The 19,045-nt window shown below is 42.0% G+C and overlaps 1 protein-coding gene across 1 annotated transcript; it reads right to left on the bottom strand.

Moving 5' to 3' along the window:
* Window positions 1–308: 308 nt before the first annotated feature.
* Window positions 309–17,830, bottom strand: LOC117521323 (zinc finger protein OZF-like). Its single transcript, XM_034182636.1, has 4 exons — window positions 17,733–17,830; window positions 10,494–10,708; window positions 4,537–5,494; window positions 309–475 (listed from the first exon to the last, which is right to left on the bottom strand). The coding sequence occupies exons 2-4, from the start codon at window positions 10,704–10,706 to the stop codon at window positions 309–311; spliced, it is 1,338 nt and encodes a 445-aa protein (XP_034038527.1). The 5' UTR covers window positions 10,707–10,708; window positions 17,733–17,830.
* Window positions 17,831–19,045: the final 1,215 nt, after the last annotated feature.

Raw genomic sequence — 19,045 nt, 5'->3', positions numbered from 1 at the left:
ATGTTCTCCCCGTGTCTGTGTGGGTTTCCCCCCACAATTAAAAACCTGCTTATTTCTGGTCTGCCGCTTTCTCTGTCCCTGAGCAAGGCAGCTTCTCTACATCTGGAGTTGGTCCCTGGGTGTTGGACTGTGGCTGCCCACTGATCTTAGTGGTTGGACATTTAGACTCCAACATGCTAACTAGTTACATAGCCCCGTGTGGTTGGCGTAAACTTCTTAGAGGGACAAGTGGCGTTCAGCCACAAGCTTGAACAATAACAGGTCTCTGATGCCCTTAGATGTCCAGGGGTGCACACACGCCATATTAATCAGATCAGCGTGTGCCTACCCGTCACTGAGAGGCGCAGGTAACCCGATGAACCCCACTCGTGATGGGAATTGCCCTTATTTCTCATGAATGAGGAATTTCCAGTACAGCAGGTCATAAGCTCATGTTGATACAGTCCCTGCCCTTTGTACACACCGCCCATCACTACTACAAATTAGACAGGGTAGTAATGTCATTGCTGTGAGGTACTCTCGCCGTCACGGGATCGATTCCCACCTGTGGCCTTTCTGTGTGGAGTTTGCATGGGTTTCTCCAGACCCGCATTCACCGGACTTGAACCCCCCAGATTTTTAGCTGTGGGGGTATCAATGGAGAATGTGTACCAGAACAGTCAAGCGATTGTTGAACTGAAGGCAGCAATTACAGCAAAAATCAGGGAAATCCCCAAAGACATTGGGATGGAATTCAGACTGGATAATTGCACAATCAGAAGTGGTAGGAAGTATCAGCAGAAGGCATCTTGTTGGATGAGGGGAGCTACACTGAAGATCTGGCTCAGGACTCCACATACAAATAACTGGGAATGGAGGGAAAATGCTACAGCATAATACGAGGTCTGTTAGAAAAGTATTCGACCTTTTTATTTTTTTCAAAAACCATATGTAATTGAATCACGTGTGATTGCATCAGCCAAGCTTGAACCTTCGTGCGCATGCGTGAGTTTTTTCACGCCTGTCGGTTGCGTCATTCGCCTGTGAGCAGGCTTTGAGTGAGCAGTGATCCACCCCTCTCGTCGGATTTTTATTGCGAATAAAATGTCTGAACGATTTGGAGCTTTGCTGCATCAATTTTTTCCAGAAACTGTGAGAGACCTCCAGGTGGACACCATTCATAAAATTCAAATGGCTTTCAGGGACGATTTTATGGGGATTACACAGATTAAGGAGTGCTCCAGCCGGTTTAAAGACCGCCCACAACTGCTGAAAGCGCGCCGCGCTCCGAGCGCCGATCGACAGGCTCAAACCCCGCTGAAACAACCAGATCAACGTGAAGGCTTTGTTGATCCAGGACGTCGTCTGACTTACGCAAAAATGGCAGGAGACGTGGACATCAGTACTTTTTCGGCACATTCCACTGTTACAGGAGTTTTTTTCATGGAAAGAAAAGCGGACGGATGCACCACGGAGCCGTTCATGGCGCGGCAAAAAAACACCTCCGTGTTGGTCTCACAGGACGGCTTTGAGACGGCTGTCGGTGGGTTTTCAGTCGTGTGACTAACCGAGAAATTGTGGATGAGCCTGGACATGCCAGAACATGTCCTGTGAGGCTTCAACACGGCGTTGCTTTGCGCCATGCGGCTCCACCGCGACGCGTGGAATTCCTCTGCACGTCTGTCTCAATGTGCCGAAAAAGTGCTGATGTCCACATCTTCCGCAATTCCTGTACTAGTCAGAGGACGTCCCGGATAAAACACAACGTCCAGTTTGGAAATTAACGGCACATTCCACTGTTACAGGAAAGAGTGGAGGAATTCTGCGTGTCAGGACGGAGCCGCATGGCGCAAAGCAACGCCGTGATGAAGCCTCACAGGACATGTGCTGGCATGTCCAGGCTCATCCACAATTTCTTGGTTAGTCACATGACTGAAAACCCACCAACAGCCATCTGAAAGCCATTTCAAAGCCGTCCTGCGAGGCCAACACGGAGGTGGTTTTGTGCCGCGCCATGAACGGCTCCGTGGCGCATCCGTCCTCTTTTCTTTCCATGAATAAAACTCCTGTAACAGTGGAATGTGCCGAAAAAGTACTGATGTCCACGTCTCCTGCCATTTTTGCATAAGTCAGATGACGTCCTGGATCAACAAAGCCTTCACGTTGGAAATGATCTGGTTGTTTGAGCCTGTCGATCAGCGCTCGGAGCGCTCTCAGCAGCTGTGGGCAGTCTTTAAACCGGCTGGAGCACTCCTTAATCTGTTTAATCCCCATAAAATTGTCCCTGAAAGCCATTTGAATTTTCCGAATGGTGTTCACCTGGAGGTCTCTCAGTTTCTGGAAAAAATTGATGCAAAATCCATATGGTTTTTGAAAAAAATAAAAAGGTCGGATACTTTAACAGACCTCGTATATACAGTTCTAAAATACCCTCAGCTATATGGACATTGTATTAATAATTTGTAGTTGTTTAATTGGAACATTTTAGAGTGGCCTTTTATAGTAGCCAGCCTAAGGCACACCTGTGCAACAATCATGTGTCTAATCAGCATCTTGATCTGCCACACCTGTAAGGTGGGATGGATTATCTTGGCAAAAGAGAAATGCTCACCAAGACAGATTTGTGAACAATATTTGAAAGAAATTAGGCCTTTTGTATACAAATTTTTTTTTTTTTTTTAGATCTTTGGGTTCAGCTCATGAAAAATGTGAGCAAAAACAAAAGTGTTGCATTTATATATAAAATTATACATTGCTTGTTATTTACAATTATTAAGATGCTATTGTTTTACAACTTGTACTTGCTCAATAAAGCCCTTCTACCAGTCAATCAAATAATTTTTACGTTTGAGCTTTTTCTGTGAGTAGATGGGCCAGCGACGAAGCCACGAGGTCCCCTGGGGGCATGCCCTCCATGGAAACTTTGAGAGGGGGGGGGGGGGGGGGGGGGAGTACAGTTTGGTGCATTCAGAGAGCTTTGATAATTTTTTTCTTGGTTTAAAACGGTGGTATTTGACTCTTATACTGGAACAACATATGTCTCAAGTCTTAATTTCATCAAAATTTATTTTCTATCTTGTATGTATTGTCTGAAACAAATGGACTGACTGTCTGCATTAACTGACTAATTATGCTTTCATTCTATATTTAATCAAATTCTAAGTGTGTCTTATAAAACCAATAATTACACACTTTCTGCTTTTAGTAAATAGTCAAAACAAAAAAACGGAACAGGTTGAAAGAGAATATGACTTTTTAAATCTCTTAAAATACCTCAAGGTTAGCCATGTTTGAACTTGTCAAAGGTCTGTGTCCCAATAATGTTCCCTGTGAATTTGAAGACTGGCAGTAGGAAGACTGGATTTATGCCGAGTATGGACAGCTGCAAAATCTTCACAATAGTCGATGGCCATATTTGATAACCTTGGGTAAAAACAAGAATACCTAAACTACTTAAAAGGTCTGCAAATCAGAATTAACACAAAAGAACAAGATCACAGCCATAAACCAATTTGCAAAACCACCATTGACCAATGGGTTTGGCATAGTAGAGTGACCACAGGTAGAGTTTAAATGATATACTTAAAGCAGGAAGATGCTCACCCTCCACAAAGTTACATATAGAAATCAATGCATGGACAGAATATCTCTCCCTTGTAGAGAAGGGAGTCTAGGTCTCACTGCAACCAACCAGGCCTACAGAGCATCTATAATAAGTATTGGGCAGTACTAAAGAGTTCTGAAGAATTCACAAAAAAGGTAACAACATCACAATGAGGCCTTTCCCCCAAGAGACCTTCATTATAAAATTGGCAGAGAACTCTTAAAAGAGAGAAAGTAACAAACTGACATCTGCAACAAAACTAACAAGACAGACCAGGGGAAAATACTGCAAAAGAGCGCAAAGATTTCAACTGGACAGAAACAGCACAGAAGGGCTGGATGATTCCAAGAACTGGGAAAGGAGTACATAGATGAAGGATCTATACAGTGGCTTACAAATAGAGAACTTGATTTTGATGGCGAGAGAATTCTATTTTGTGCACAATATCAGAGACCCCTGTTCCCTTAATTGCACCACATGCAGTTACCTTCCCTCATTTCTGTCTTTTTTTTTAATTTCTCTTCAAAAAAGAGAAATAAAGTCCTTTATTATTATTTATTGTCCTTTATGAGTTCTCATGTGTTTGACCAGACTGCTCTTATCACCAAATCTTTTGCTGCACTCAGAACAGCCAAATGGTTTCTGCCCTGTATGAATTCTAATATGTCTGACCAGACAGCTCTTGTCTCCAAATCTTTTACCACACTTGGAACACCTAAATGGTTTCTGTCCTGTATGACCTCTCAAGTGTGTGATCAGCCTACTTTTCTGTCCAAATCTTTTACTACATTCAGTACAGCCAAATGGTTTCTGTCCGGTGTGAATTCTCCTGTGAGTGATCAGATGGCTCTTATGTCCAAATGCTTTACCACACTCAGAACAGCCAAATGGTTTCTGCCCTGTATGAATTCTCATGTGAGTGATCAGACTGTTCTTATGTCCAAAGGTTTTACCACATTCCGAACAACCAAATGGCTTCTGTCCTGCATGATTTCTCATGTGTGCGATCATAGTACTCTTACGTCCAAATTTTTTACCACATTCCGAACAGCCAAATGGTTTCTGCCCTGTATGAATTCGAAGGTGTCTGACCAGACTGCTTTTGTCTCCAAATTTTTTCCCACACTCAGAGCAGCTAAATGGTTTCTGCCCTGTGTGATTTCTAATGTGTCTGACCAGACAGCTCTTCTCTCCAAATTGTTTACCACACTCAGAACAACTAAATGGTTTCTGTCCTGTATGATTTCTCATGTGTGTAATCAGCCTGCTCTTGTGTCCAAATCTTCTGCCACACTCTGAACAGCTAAATGGTTTCCGTCCTGTGTGAATTCTCATGTGGGTCATCATGTGGCTCTTATCTACAAATCTTTTGCCACACTCAGTACAGTTAAATGGTTTCTGTCCTGTATGAATTTTCTTGTGTCTGATCAGACTGCTTGTATCTACAAATCTTTTACCACACTCAGAACAACCAAATGGTTTTTGTCCTGTATGAATTCTTGTGTGTCTGATCAAACTGCTCTGATGTCCAAATTTTTTTCCACACTGAGAACAGCTAAACGTTTTTTCACTTCCTTGCTTTAAATAGTTCATGTGACCAGATGATTTTACATTTTCAGAGCTCTTGTATTTTTTCTTCATGTTGCACCTGCTATGACTAGCAGAGACACTGCTTTTCTTCACACTGTTAAAGCCTGAACTATTTTCTTTTTTCTGCTTCCATTTGGAACTGTCCATTTCAGAAAAATCTGAACTCCTTCCATTGGTATCTGGTGGTAAACGACTGCATGAAGCTGATTGTGGTCCACCATTGTCCTCTTCACCTGCTTGTGCTGTCAGTGTTCTGTGAACAGGTGAGCTGCTGGCTACAGGATCAACCTCTGGGCTCTCATCACTTTGGTTTTGATGAACCTGTGATGACTGTGGGTTTTCACCATTTTCACTCTTCACAGCAGTAAAAGTGTACTTTGTGATATCAGCCTCCTCCAGCTGGTGAAACTGTTGTACCTGTGGACTTATCCAGAGTTTCTCTTGTTCATCTTTAATGTCCTCCTGGTCAACACTCGGACTTCTTTCCTGCTGTTCAGGGATAATTTCATCTTTGATCTGCAACAATGGCTGTATGTCTGCAAAAAACAACAGTTAAATTCAGATTTTGAATAACATTTATTAAAACAGAAAGGTGGTGAGTGCGACATGACTACACTAACCTGTTGCACTGATGGAAGTGAGTTTGAAGATGTACATCACGAGTGTTTGTTGTACATTTTTACGCATTCTTGAACTGTTACCAGACATTACATTTAAATTACACAAACGCACGTGGTACCAACTACCCTGACCTTTGCACCCTGGAGGAAACACTGGTCAGCCTCCTCCAGAGCAGGAATACAGCCCAGTTGTAAATTAGTTTCTTGACTGATGGGAAAAGTCTCACCTGTTGTTAAACACTTCAGAGAAAAGAAATGACTACCGACTTTAGAAAGGACAAAGTGCCTGTTTGACCATCATCTGTGTGGAGCCCCATGCAGTCGGCCACTGAGTATCAGTATCTAGGGTGGTTTTGGACAACAGGCTGAAGTGGGAACAGTGGACAGCAGCCATCCAGCAGGGCACCAAAGGCTTTATTTCCTGAAAATGTTCTTTTCATTTGTTGTTAACTGCAAAATGTTAGATGTTTTACAGTGCCTTTTTGAGGAGTGTTTCAACATATTGCATAATTTGCTGGTGTGGCAATGTAACAGAAGCACAAGAGTGCACTTTAAGTTGTTAGGTACAGATTTAAACACAGCCTAGAATAAAAAAAAACAAATCTCAGCAAGGCAAACAAAAGCTTAGACCCTCAACATCCACTTTTTTCAGCCACTGAACTGCTACCATCAGGTGGTTGGTTTCACTACTCAGCCCTTTCAAAAAAGCAGGACAAAATAGTCTTTTATTCCACAAACAGTTACTTAAAGGGTATAATCACACTCCAATCAACACTATCCTATACCAGATTATGAATCATTACTTCTAAACTAACTTGACCATTGTTGGTCACAATGGGGTCTCCAATTGTGCGAATCCTGATGTAGCCGATAAAAATAAAATTAGACATACAGCATATGAAAAACACACAGATTCAAAGCTATTTTAGGCATAAAAGACAACTAACCTAGGTGCTGAATATTCCCCGCCTGAAGGTCGTGCCACCTGTGTCCACTTCATTACTTACACCAGTACATACAGTCGATATAGGCCATTTTTCATGTCCAAATGCAATATGGCTTTACTCACTTCAACCGTTTAAGCTAATTTACACCCCGTTTACACACAGCAGCGTTACGATCAAAAAATAGCCTCTGCTCGTTGTCACCCTCACTGAATCCCACTGGGGTTGCAGGTTGGTCACAATGGGGTCTCCATGGTCGGAAAAAGATCCCCCTTGGTCGCCATCACTCTCCAACAAGTGTGCAAGCATATTAGGGGAGGTGATAGTCTTGTGGTTAAGCATTGGGCTTGAGACTAGAGGATCCTTGGTTCAAATCCCAGCCTGACCAGAAAATCACTAAGGTCCCTTGGGCAAGGTGCTTAATCCGCAAGTTGCTCCCGGTGTGTAGCGAGCACCTTGTATGGCAGCACCCTCACATCAGGGTGAATGTAAATTGCATTATTGTAAAGTGCGTTGAGTGTCTGATGCAGATGGAAAAGTGTGATATAAATGCAGTCCATTTACCATTGAACTGTTTCAAACACTTGCCCAAGTTGTGTGACCAGTTAACAGATACATGGGTCTCATAAGCAGCCTTGATAAACTGTCACATTTCAATTCACTCAACTTCATCCTTGATCAATGCTTGTGGATATTAACATTTTTCACTTGCACAATTCAGTCGCAATGCAAGCTTGGTGTAAACACAAATAACAGATCACAATGGAGACCAGCCAAGACTTGTGAGAGTTGACAAGATGTCATGCTCTTGTAGGTCTTATATAAGTCTCAGTCCAGTGTCAACGGGGCATAAGGGTCATGGGGGACCTATGTAAGTCGTCATATGGCCTAAGGCGGGGTACAGCCTGGACAGGACGCCAGTGTTAAGAACTACCTTAGACATGTTTTTGCCATTAAACATTTTATATGTTATATTCAGCAGGTCTTTAAAGACTGCTGTAGGCATGCACTCTCAATGAGGTTATATAAGGTTAAATATTTACACCGCTCTTATGACAGATCCGCCCAACTCTACGTGAGATTTCAATAAATTGAGCCCTTTGTTCGGGGGAGTGCCATAAAAATAACCAGGTCTCAACACCAGTCTGCTGCAGGGCCACATATGGCTTTCCAATCCAATTCTTGTATTTTGTGATCAACACATGTCCGTCTCCACCTCTTTATAACTCATGGTGCAATCTGGGGGGTGGGGACACTGCATACGTTTCGCTAAGACTGAAAGTGGTGAATGCTGAAGGTGAATGTGGTGTCTCCGATTTCACTCCTGCTGTGTTCAGAGCCAAGTAGAATTATTGGTCCACTGTGTGGCGCTGTCTTTTGTCCACAGGAAAACAGTGTTGCGCCACCAGACTTGCTGGTTTTTACTGGCAGCTTAGCTTAACTACTGGTTTAGCTCAACCAATAACACAAACACTGAAGCTGGTCCACGTCACAGCTGTCCTGTTATAAGTGGTCACTTGTCATGTTCTGTCCGACTCCCTGATCACAGAAGCTTCCTCAGCTAAACTGGCTGGTGTCCCGCACCACAGATTTTATCCTTTTGTGTGGCCAGGAGAAAATTCTTCTTTGTTTCCTCTGTAAGGTGTAATGGAAGCTGACAATGGAACAACATGCATGGACACATCTGCCCTTTACAGACACGAAAAGCACGTGAAGTTTGAAGATTATGGTGATTATTATTGCTTTGGGTGTTTGCTATAAACAGCAGATTTTCTGCTGTTTATAGCAAAATAGCAATTTAGAAATTAATGCGAATTGCAATAACATTTATGACATGTAATATACTTTTTGGGGTATTCTTCTATCAGCATGCAAAAAGTTGATATTTTGAAAAAATTAAAAGTTATAGGTATTACGCTGCAGTCTACACAAGTCTAAAAACGTGCAGGACAAACAAAAAAAAAAAGAAAGACGAGATTCACCACATTATCCAAAATAATTTGCAATATGCAAATGGAGCAACAAAATTCTTGTGCTTGTTTGAGTCAAACATATACATACAATTGTTATATTATTTCTAATTAATTAAATAATTATATTTTGGCCAACGCATGTGAGGCTGTGTTGAGTCCCAGTGACAATGCAGGAAGCCAGTCTCTCTGCTGATGCTCTCAATACAAGTCGGAGAAGTGAGAAAACTGAAAGGCAGGTCAATAATACACATCAACCTGCATGAATTGCCACATCTAATGTAATATATAACACTGACACTGCCGTTTTCATCGATTTATTGTCAGAATTTTTCCAAGTTCCACTCCAGATTTCTCACGTTTGTGCAGCTTAAATGTGCTGAACTTTTCAAATTCGACATGTTTGTAATTTAATGTACAACCAGTGTTATTTTCAAATAGACCGACTCTACTGGAACAAAAACTTATTTCTGGGATGATTTTAACGTTGATCCGATCACCTAATGCAGGGGTGGCCAAGTTCGGTCCTCGAGAGCCACATTCCTGACACTCTTAGTTGTCTCCCTGCTCCAACACACCTGAATCCAATGAAAGACTCGTTAGCAGACTTTTAATGAGCCTTTCATTGGATTCAGGTGTGTTGGAGCAGGGAGACAACTAAGAGTGTCAGGAAGGTGGCTCTCGAGGACCAAACTTGGCCACCCCTGACCTAATGGGCTGATTATCAGCCAGGGGCGGTCTGGCATGTGAATGTGATATACAACAGGGGTGGGGATTCTTCTACTCATGCAAGGGAAAGTGTCTTAGGACACCATAAATAAGTTTGTCATCCTTGACGTCAGAAAAAAAAAAAGTGATAAGGGCTTTTTTTTTTTTTTCTTAGAAACACAACAAACAATACAGTAAAACTGAGGCTGAGAAATGAAACCTCCCCCTTTAGGAAGTTTTCATTTCTCACCTCTGAATTTTCATAGGCATGTTCAGATTACGTAGTGTAGTATCTCACTGGGCTGCAACAGCATTTGTGAGGGATATTGTGAAATTTCGTGTAACGTTCACCAAGCCCTCGCGTGAGTCACAGGGCGCTGCTTGCTTGTCGTGTGATTTTGAACTGTTCAAAAACATTCACGCCAAATAGTCACGTGGGCGTCATGAACTACACTGAATGTAGTCTACATGAATCAGAATGTGTCAGAAATGTGAGACAACTGAGTGAGGGGTTGGCGAAGGATGAAACTACACTGAGTGAATGAAGACAAAAATGAGGAGCTGACATAATTCCCCATGAAAGACACACGACCTGCCCCAGGATCACACAAAAATAGCAGAGATGATTGGAGAGGGAACAGCACTTCTGGAAATGGCTGAGTGAGGTCAGCAGATCCCAGCCAAGCAGCTAACGCACACAGAGGCAGTGAGCTATTTGTCCGAACACGCCCGACCCCTCTGGTCAGGCTTCTTTTTCTTTCACATCTTTTAAAACACACTATTTTGCTCCTGAAAGAAGTCTCATTGGTTCACGCTGCTTTTATCTCTAAATCTTTTGCCACATTCAGAGCAGCAATATTCCCTCGTATGAATTCTCGTGTGTTCAGATTTTCCTTCTGTCACACTCAGGACAGTGACAGTAAACAACTTACTTCCAAGATTTATTGTGTTGATTTGAATAGTTCATGTGACCAAAATTCCTTTTCCATAATTAAATTGTTTCTTAGCAGTGGAACACCTGCTCCCACTAACAGACGTTTCAGAGTTTTGATCAATTCCTACCTGAGTTTTGAAGAACCTGTGATGACTGTGGTATTTCATCATCATTTTCAGTCTTCACAGGGACAAAATGTAACTTGGTCTTCTCAGTCTCCAGCCGGTGAAGCTGCTGTCCCTCGTTACTTGTCCAGACTTCCTCTTGTTCCTGTTTAATGTCCTTCTGGTCAACACTCAGATTCAACTCCTGCTGTTCAGGGAGCATTTCTTCTTTAATCACCAACTGCTGCAACATGTCTGCAAGGAAGCAAATAATATGAAGAACAACATGTGTCACAGTGAAGACAAATCAGCAGCACTGTCACCATGAAGTTACTGCACTGATGGATCTGATACATCAAGCCTCCTTGGTTTAGATTCCCCCCCCCACCACATTCTTGATCTGGACCCAGATGATGTTTTCACACAACTCAGAGGTTCAGTCCAGTTGAAGAAATGCTTGATACTCAGGTAATTTTGCTTAAAAGGGACCTCTGATTTTTTTTTTTTGGTATAGTAGTGTTCAATTTTTTACAGTCATTTTCAAAATGTCCATTTTCTATTAACAATTATCGCGGTCAACAAATTTGCTAAAAATAACCCGTCGCTACAGACGCTGCATTCAAACTGGAAGTGTGACGTGAGCGTGTGAGGTAATGTGTTTACAGTACAATAAGCTCTGCACATCTTTCACTTCTTACACGGACGCCAAACAGACTAACATTATTTTATTTTTGTCTTGGTGGATCATGGGGTTTATTTTCACCGTGGGAAAAGTCCACTGATGTCTGTGATAAATGCTGACATGATGTGAATGGATGAGTCGCTGTGACTCTTTCAACTTTTAAAATAAAGTTAATTTTCTTGCTGGGGGGGGGGGGGGCACTTGCAAGCAAGTGATGGAGTAGGTAGCATGACGTGGAGCTCTCCAGGACATTTCATTATTTAAAACATTGTGGCATAAAACAAATGCATTTAATCCTTAACCCTATTTGTTAAGTAACCATATGGATAAATATATCATGACCAGCAGAAGCAGCAAAAGCTGTAACACTGACACCACTTTGACTGGGCCTGCCGAGACCAACATGGCATCACCACCCACAGCTTTGTGTGCCTCAGATGACTGGACAACGGCAGTGCTGACATCGACAAGCTCAACTGAAGTTGCAACCTTTAAAGAGGAGCTGCTAACATCACTACAGGCAGATTTTGCAGCTGTTTTCAAGGACAAAATCCAGTCTGTGCCTGACAGTGAAATGTCAGCTATAAAGGTAGAGATTCAAGGTGCCAAAGTGGAGCTTCTTAACTTTAAAAGGTCCATTCAAAATGAAGTGGCAGCTATGAAAAGCACGATGAAGGAAATGGAGTTGGGACTTACAGTGCGATCCCACGACGTAACTGAACCACAGTAAACAGTCCGACAACTTTCAACTCAGGTGATCGCTCTGGAGAATAATTGTGAGGACTTGGAAGGAAGGTCCAGGAGCAATAACATCCAAATGGTTCGTGTTCCTGAGAATCAAGATAGCTGCAGCATGACTGTAGTCTCTAAACTGCTGAAACAAGCTTTCCAGCTTGAAAAGGCTCCATTAGTGGACATTGCGCATCAGACCCCACAGCCACCGCCGAGATGAGGAGCCCAGCTGCGGGCCATAGAGGCCCGACTTCATTACTTCCAGGACTGCTAGCAGAGAGAAGAAGCGAGTCAAGGTGAAGGATTTATCCATTTCAGTTTACCCGAATTATACAGTAAAAGTCACACGGGCAGCATACAACGGCATCAGACAGCAGCTGCATGAGATCGAGGGACTCCACTTTGGCATACTTCACCCAGCATGACTTTGCATAAATTATAAGGGAGAAGAGAAAGTTTTCTCCTCTGCTGAAGATGCTCAGCGGTGCATCTCACAAAACATCAGCAAATAAGGAACTGCTGCTCAGGAGGACTGAAGGATCCACTCTGCCCTCTAATGTGATGCTCCTACAAGCATCAATCAATGTTTTGTTGATGAGTTAAACCAGTTCTTCTGTAGATTTAATAAAGTGGATGATAAACAGGAATGTGATGAGATCTGTAAAAAGCTCCTTGCAGGAGCTTGTGTTTGGTTACTTGAGTTGCAAGTGTGCGAACAAATTTAACAGAATTGTAAAAATGGCGGGGAAAATTGTGGGAAACCCCCAGAAGCCTCTGGCCCACATTTATTATACATTTTTTCTTTTTAGGGTCCGAGTAGGAAAAAGTCCTATGAGGACCCTATTGTAATTGCGCTGTTTATCATTATTTATTATTAATTATTATTCTCACTTTTGAAATCCAAATTTCAGCCTCTTCCCATGCTCAAAAACTCAAACTTTGCAAAGTCGTCCGGCCGGATCCGAAATTTTGGGCGTCTCGCACATGGTCGCAGCGAAATGGCGAAATAACGCCCCCTAGAAATTTTCAAAAAACCCTCCGCATTGGAGTTTTTTCATCGTAGCCTCACGAAATTTGGTACACATATTTACCATGCTGGGACGCACAAAAAAAAGTCTCTTACCGTCATGGTGAAATGTCGACAGGAAGTCGGCAATTTTAAGTTTCGATTTTGAGGTAATTTTTGCCATTTTTGGCCATTTCCAGTACTTACATTTGAACGAACTCGCCCTAGGGATTTCATCCAATCGTCTTCAAATTTGCTGCATTTTGTAAACAGGTCTATTTAAGAAATATCACACGTTGAGGCTTCATTATTCATGTATGGGTTTTACACAGTCAAAGCCATATTCCATGCAAGGAAATACCAAACATGACACTGGAAGTGTTGATACATGTTGCAGAAGTTGAACCCCCCCCCCCCCCCCCCCCCAAAAAAAATCCGTAAATGTATTTAGAAAGTATATAAGGAAATACATTGTCTATCCATTTATTGTCGCAATATACCAAAGTAAAATGTCATGAAACCTGAATTGGTTTAATTTTGTCTTTTATCCTTTAGTAAATTATCCAAATGCATGACAAAATCAATTCTTTGTCAGTTATTCATATTCATTTATAGCTTAACTGTAGTGAAGAGACAGGGTACATATGGAGCATATGCCCACAAAATGCATCATTTTTGTCACTGTACAAATGCTCAGATTCCAATGAATTAGGTGTTGAACCCCTACTTGGATTTTAGGTGACTTTTAGTATGTTATTCTTGAGGAATTTCTACACCCATTAGTGAAGAAATAAATTCTATTGCAATTAGGGGAGGGTTGACCTATTTTTCATAGATTTACTGGACTATAATGTCTTCCAACAAAAACAGTCAAAAACTTCAAATACACATACAACCTTTATTAGTTAACATACATAACAGTGCCCGTTTTGTTCCATGCAAATACCATGTTAACAATTGGCCAGCAGATGTCGCCATATTTCTGTCACTAATAATCAGCAATAAAATACATCAGGAAACAGTAATTATTATCATCACCTGTGCATGGATAGACTTACATTAATGAATACTTGCTAACCAGGACATTACATAATATGCAACATGTCAAAAAAAAAAAAAAAAGACTTGATGGAATCTCAAAATCCAGTCTGACGGCTCCCTGATGCCTGCTTTTCTATCAATGTTCCTGGCCCCTAGATCACGAGTATTGTCGCTTTAGATAATCTTTCTGCAGATTTTGACTCATTTTGTTTGGCTTGGCAAGATTACAAAGCAAGGTTTTGTATTTTTTGTTTGACGTTTTACAGCAATTTGCGCTCATTTACGGTAGCACTGTATAAACATGACCGTCAGAAACTTTTTTTTTTAATGACACCTAATGCATGCTTTCAAAACAGTGATTTATATCTCACGCAAAACACTTAAGCAGAAATTTAAAAATGTGCAGTGCTCACATGCCTGCTGTTTCCAGGGCTCACGGCTAACATTCTTTATCATTTTCACTCAAACACTCTCCTACTTTTTCTCACTTGCACATAGAATTCAATATCAATCAATCAACATTTATTTATAAAGCGCTTTACAGCACCGACTGGTGTCCAAAGTGCTTAAAAATAAAACATATAGAATAAAATTTTAAAACAGCACATAAAAAAACAGAACCTCCCCACTAAGTGTTAAAAGCCAGTTTAAATAAATAAGTCTAACATATTTAAAAATTGCTAGGTCAGGAATAGTACGTAACTCAAGAGGTAGCTCATTCCACAGTCTGGGGCCAGCTACCGCGAAAGCATGATCACCCCAGCGTTTATAACTAATATGGATACATTAAGGCGGGGGTTTGGTCCCCAGACACATAAATCATTAAATTTCTGACCAATCAGATGTGTTTTTAATTTTTCTTATCAGTTTATTAATTAGCAAAAAAAAAAAAAAAAAAAAAAGAACTGCAGATCAGATGACAATTTTATTTTTTTGTGCCATCTCTGGCAGTACCCACCGTCTGTTAAGCAGAGAACTGCAGGAACATCTAGGACACTGTGGTCAACAACCAGAGAGGGGCGTCATTAGGGCTGAGACAGAAGAAAAGCTCAACGTGAATAAACTCAGAACAAGCACAAATCATACTACAACAATAAATAAGCAAGAGCTATACTTTATTTAAATTATTTTTCTTTTCTTCAATTTGTGGGCAGCCGATCTCTTTTCAGACGCCTCCCCAAGTCTCTTCTGCTTAAGAAGCTGCAGGAAATGGTTCCATTGGTGTTTGCAAAAGGCAACGTACTAGTGCTTCTCCCCCCACCGACCTCTACATGCACGAGTGCAGTGGTGACCAAAATATTCCAGAGAAGGCCAAGAGGATGCAGGTTTTCTTTGCAGCCATCGACTCCAGCAGGTGTTTTCACTGATTAACTCATCCCATCTGTTCAAAGTGATGTTAATCAGTGAAATCACCTGCTGGAGTCACATGGCTGCAAAGAAAACTTGCCCCCTCTTGGCCCTTTCTGGAATACGTTGAACACCACTACTTAAAAAGCCATCACTTGACCCAGCTATCTTAGCTAATTATAGGCCAATCTCCAACCTTCCTTTTCTCTCAAAAATTCTTGAAAGGGTAGTTGTAAAACAGCTAACTGATCATCTGCAGAGGAATGGTCTATTTGAAGAGTTTCAGTCAGGTTTTAGAATTCATCATAGTACAGAAACAGCATTAGTGAAGGTTACAAATGATCTTCTTATGGCCTTGGACAGTGGACTCATCTCTGTGCTTGTTCTGTTAGACCTCAGTGCTGCTTTTGATACTGTTGACCATAAAATTTTATTACAGAGATTAGAGCATGCCATAGGTATTAAAGGCACTGCGCTGCGGTGGTTTGAATCATATTTGTCTAATAGATTACAATTTGTTCATGTAAATGGGGAATCTTCTTCACAGACTAAAGTTAATTATGGAGTTCCACAAGGTTCTGTGCTAGGACCAATTTTATTCACTTTATACATGCTTCCCTTAGGCAGTATTATTAGACGGTATTGCTTAAATTTTCATTGTTACGCAGATGATACCCAGCTTTATCTATCCATGAAGCCAGAGGACACACACCAATTAGCTAAACTGCAGGATTGTCTTACAGACATAAAGACATGGATGACCTCTAATTTCCTGCTTTTAAACTCAGATAAAACTGAAGTTATTGTACTTGGCCCCACAAATCTTAGAAACATGGTGTCTAACCAGATCCTTACTCTGGATGGCATTACCCTGACCTCTAGTAATACTGTGAGAAATCTTGGAGTCATTTTTGATCAGGATATGTCATTCAAAGCGCATATTAAACAAATATGTAGGACTGCTTTTTTGCATTTACGCAATATCTCTAAAATCAGAAAGGTCTTGTCTCAGAGTGATGCTGAAAAACTAATTCATGCATTTATTTCCTCTAGGCTGGACTATTGTAATTCATTATTATCAGGTTGTCCTAAAAGTTCCCTAAAAAGCCTTCAGTTAATTCAAAATGCTGCAGCTAGAGTACTAACGGGGACTAGAAGGAGAGAGCATATCTCACCCATATTGGCCTCTCTTCATTGGCTTCCTGTTAATTCTAGAATATAATTTAAAATTCTTCTTCTTACTTATAAGGTTTTGAATAATCAGGTCCCATCTTATCTTAGGGACCTCGTAGTACCATATCACCCCAATAGAGCGCTTCGCTCTCAGACTGCAGGCTTACTTGTAGTTCCTAGGGTTTGTAAGAGTAGAATGGGAGGCAGAGCCTTCAGCTTTCAGGCTCTTCTTCTGTGGAACCAGCTCCCAATTCAGATCAGGGAGACAGACACCCTGTCTACTTTTAAGATTAGGCTTAAAACTTTCCTTTTTGCTAAAGCTTATATTTAGGGCTGGATCAGGTGACCCTGAACCATCCCTTAGTTATGCTGCTATAGACAGACTGCTGGCGGGTTCCCATGATGCACTGTTTCTCTCTTTTTGCTCTGTATGCACCACTCTGCATTTAATCATTAGTGATCGATCTCTGCTCCCCTCCACAGCATGTCTTTTTCCTGGTTCTCTCCCTCAGCCCCAACCAGTCCCAGCAGAAGACTGCCCCTCCCTGAGCCTGGTTCTGCTGGAGGTTTCTTCCTGTTAAAAGGGAGTTTTTCCTTCCCACTGTAGCCAAGTGCTTGCTCACAGGGGGTCGTTTTGACCGTTGGGGTTTTTACGTAATTATTGTATGGCCTTGCCTTACAATATAAAGCGCCTTGGGGCAACTGTTTGTTGTGATTTGGCGCTACATAAAAAACTGATTGATTGATTGACCACCACGCTCTAAATTTCTGGGGAGAGTTGTTATTTACCAAAGTTAATTGTGGAATTTTTTACGTGTAAAAACAAGGCAGCTAGCTTCTGCCTAGCAATTTTATTTACATAATTCTAACTGACTTATTTAAACCAAAGAAATGTTAAATATCAGTTATTTGTGCAAGTGTTGTATAAATAAATATTACCGTTCTTAAATTTACTTCGGATTAAGTTGCTTTTTTCCAGGTATTTCTGAATGTCCGAGGGTCATGAACGCACCATACGAGCAGTCTGTCGGGGGCGCGCGTCTCTCTGAGCGCGCTTCCTTTCGGCCTTTCGAAAAAATATTTCTTCCGATTAAAAGGGCAGTTTTCTATAAAGCGCATTTTGCTATCGACTGTACGGCCACGGGCCACTGCAGGAAATATATTAGAAACAGTTCATACATTTAGAAAAAGTTAATTTAAATCTGTTTAGCTGCTATGCTAACGTACTGCTAAACTAGTCTGTTAATGAGTCCTCAGCATCCATTACCGTCTTTTGGCTCATGTATAAAGTGTGTTACCTGCTGAAACGCACCACTCCTCGAACACGGACAAATGAGGAGAATGAAAAGTTAATTTTAAATGTTGGAGAAGAACAGTGAACGTCAGCAAGCAGACTATCACCTCTGTCCAAGCAGCTCAGTGATTGGCTCAGACACGACAGCCTGTTTCTGCTTCTTTTATCGAATTATTGGCGGTTTGCAAACCGACAAGGTTCATTACCGGCGCCGTCTGTTTGGGTGTGGAACATTAATGGAGTCTGACGTATGTTACACGAAATATGGAGATAAAGGAGGGGAGGAAAAAAGGTGAGAAAAATATAAACAAATTATGTTCTCAAATTGTTATGGATGGGATAATTTTGTGTTTGTGGATCTTATGTTGTGTTCCGTTTTTTATGTTGGGAAGTCATGTGATCCACACAGGTGTATATAATTAATTTTCAGGTGTATATAATTAAAAGCGGCAACCTCATTGTGTGGTTTTTGGTCACAAACGAAACCTTTCGCTCCACACGTGTTGTTTTTCTTCAGTCATTTTCTCAGCTGGGTGCACATGCAGAACTGCTGTATTTAATGACTGTCAACACATTATGGGCCCAGAGTCACCCTGAATCACTCAGAAGTTCCAGCAGTTTTCCGAGAAAAGTCGCAACGTAAAGCATGTCCGCTTGATATGCAACACTGACAGCTTGCTTTTCACAAAACAACCCTGGTCTTGTACATTCCATCCATCCATCCATCCATTTTCTTCCACTTTATCCGGAGTCGGGTCGCGGGAGCAGCAGCTCAAGCAAAGCCGCCCAGACCTCCCGATCCACACACACCTCCCCCAGCTCCTCCGGGGGAACCCCAAGGCCTTCCCAAGCCAGCCGAGAGACGTAGTCCCTCCAGCGTGTCCTGGGTCTTCCCCGAGACCTCCTCCCGATGGGACATGCCCGGAACACCTCTCCAGCGAGGTCGTACAGGGACCGGATAGCCCTTAGCAAAGGACCCCGGACCCTGTACTCCCGGAGCACCCCCCACAGGGTGCCCCAAGGGACACAGTCAAACGCATTCTCCAGATCCACAAAGCACATGTGGACTGGTTGGGCGAAATCCCATGAACCGTCGAGCACCCGATGGAGCGTGTAGAGCTGGTCCAGTGTGCCGCGACCAGGACGAAAACCACACTGCTCCTCCTGAATCCGAGGTTCGACTATCGGTCGAATTGTCCTCTCCAGTACTCTGGAATAGACCTTACCGGGGAGGCTGAGGAGTGTGATCCCCCTGTAATTGGAACACACGGTCCCCCTTGTTAAACAGAGGGACCACCACCCCGGTCTGCCAATCCA

The sequence above is a fragment of the Thalassophryne amazonica genome, chromosome 12 (genome assembly GCF_902500255.1).
Source record: "Thalassophryne amazonica chromosome 12, fThaAma1.1, whole genome shotgun sequence".
Lineage (NCBI taxonomy): Eukaryota > Metazoa > Chordata > Actinopteri > Batrachoidiformes > Batrachoididae > Thalassophryne > Thalassophryne amazonica.
The sequence above is the reverse complement of the archived record's forward strand: the minus strand, read 5'-3'. Positions and strand labels throughout refer to the sequence as shown.

What these genes read in the sequence shown, in the direction of transcription:
- LOC117521323 (XM_034182636.1), bottom strand. Translation starts at nt 10,706, where the DNA reads ATGTTGCAGCAGTTGGTGATTAAAGAAGAAATGCTCCCTGAACAGCAG. An exon ending in AAATACCACAGTCATCACAG is followed by an intron (nt 5,495 to 10,493) that starts GTTCTTCAAAAC and finishes CAGTCATCACAG; the next exon opens with GTTCATCAAAACCAAAGTGA. An exon ending in ATTTGGTTGTTCGGAATGTG is followed by an intron (nt 476 to 4,536) that starts GTAAAACCTTTG and finishes TCTAATTTGTAG; the next exon opens with TAGTGATGGGCGGTGTGTAC.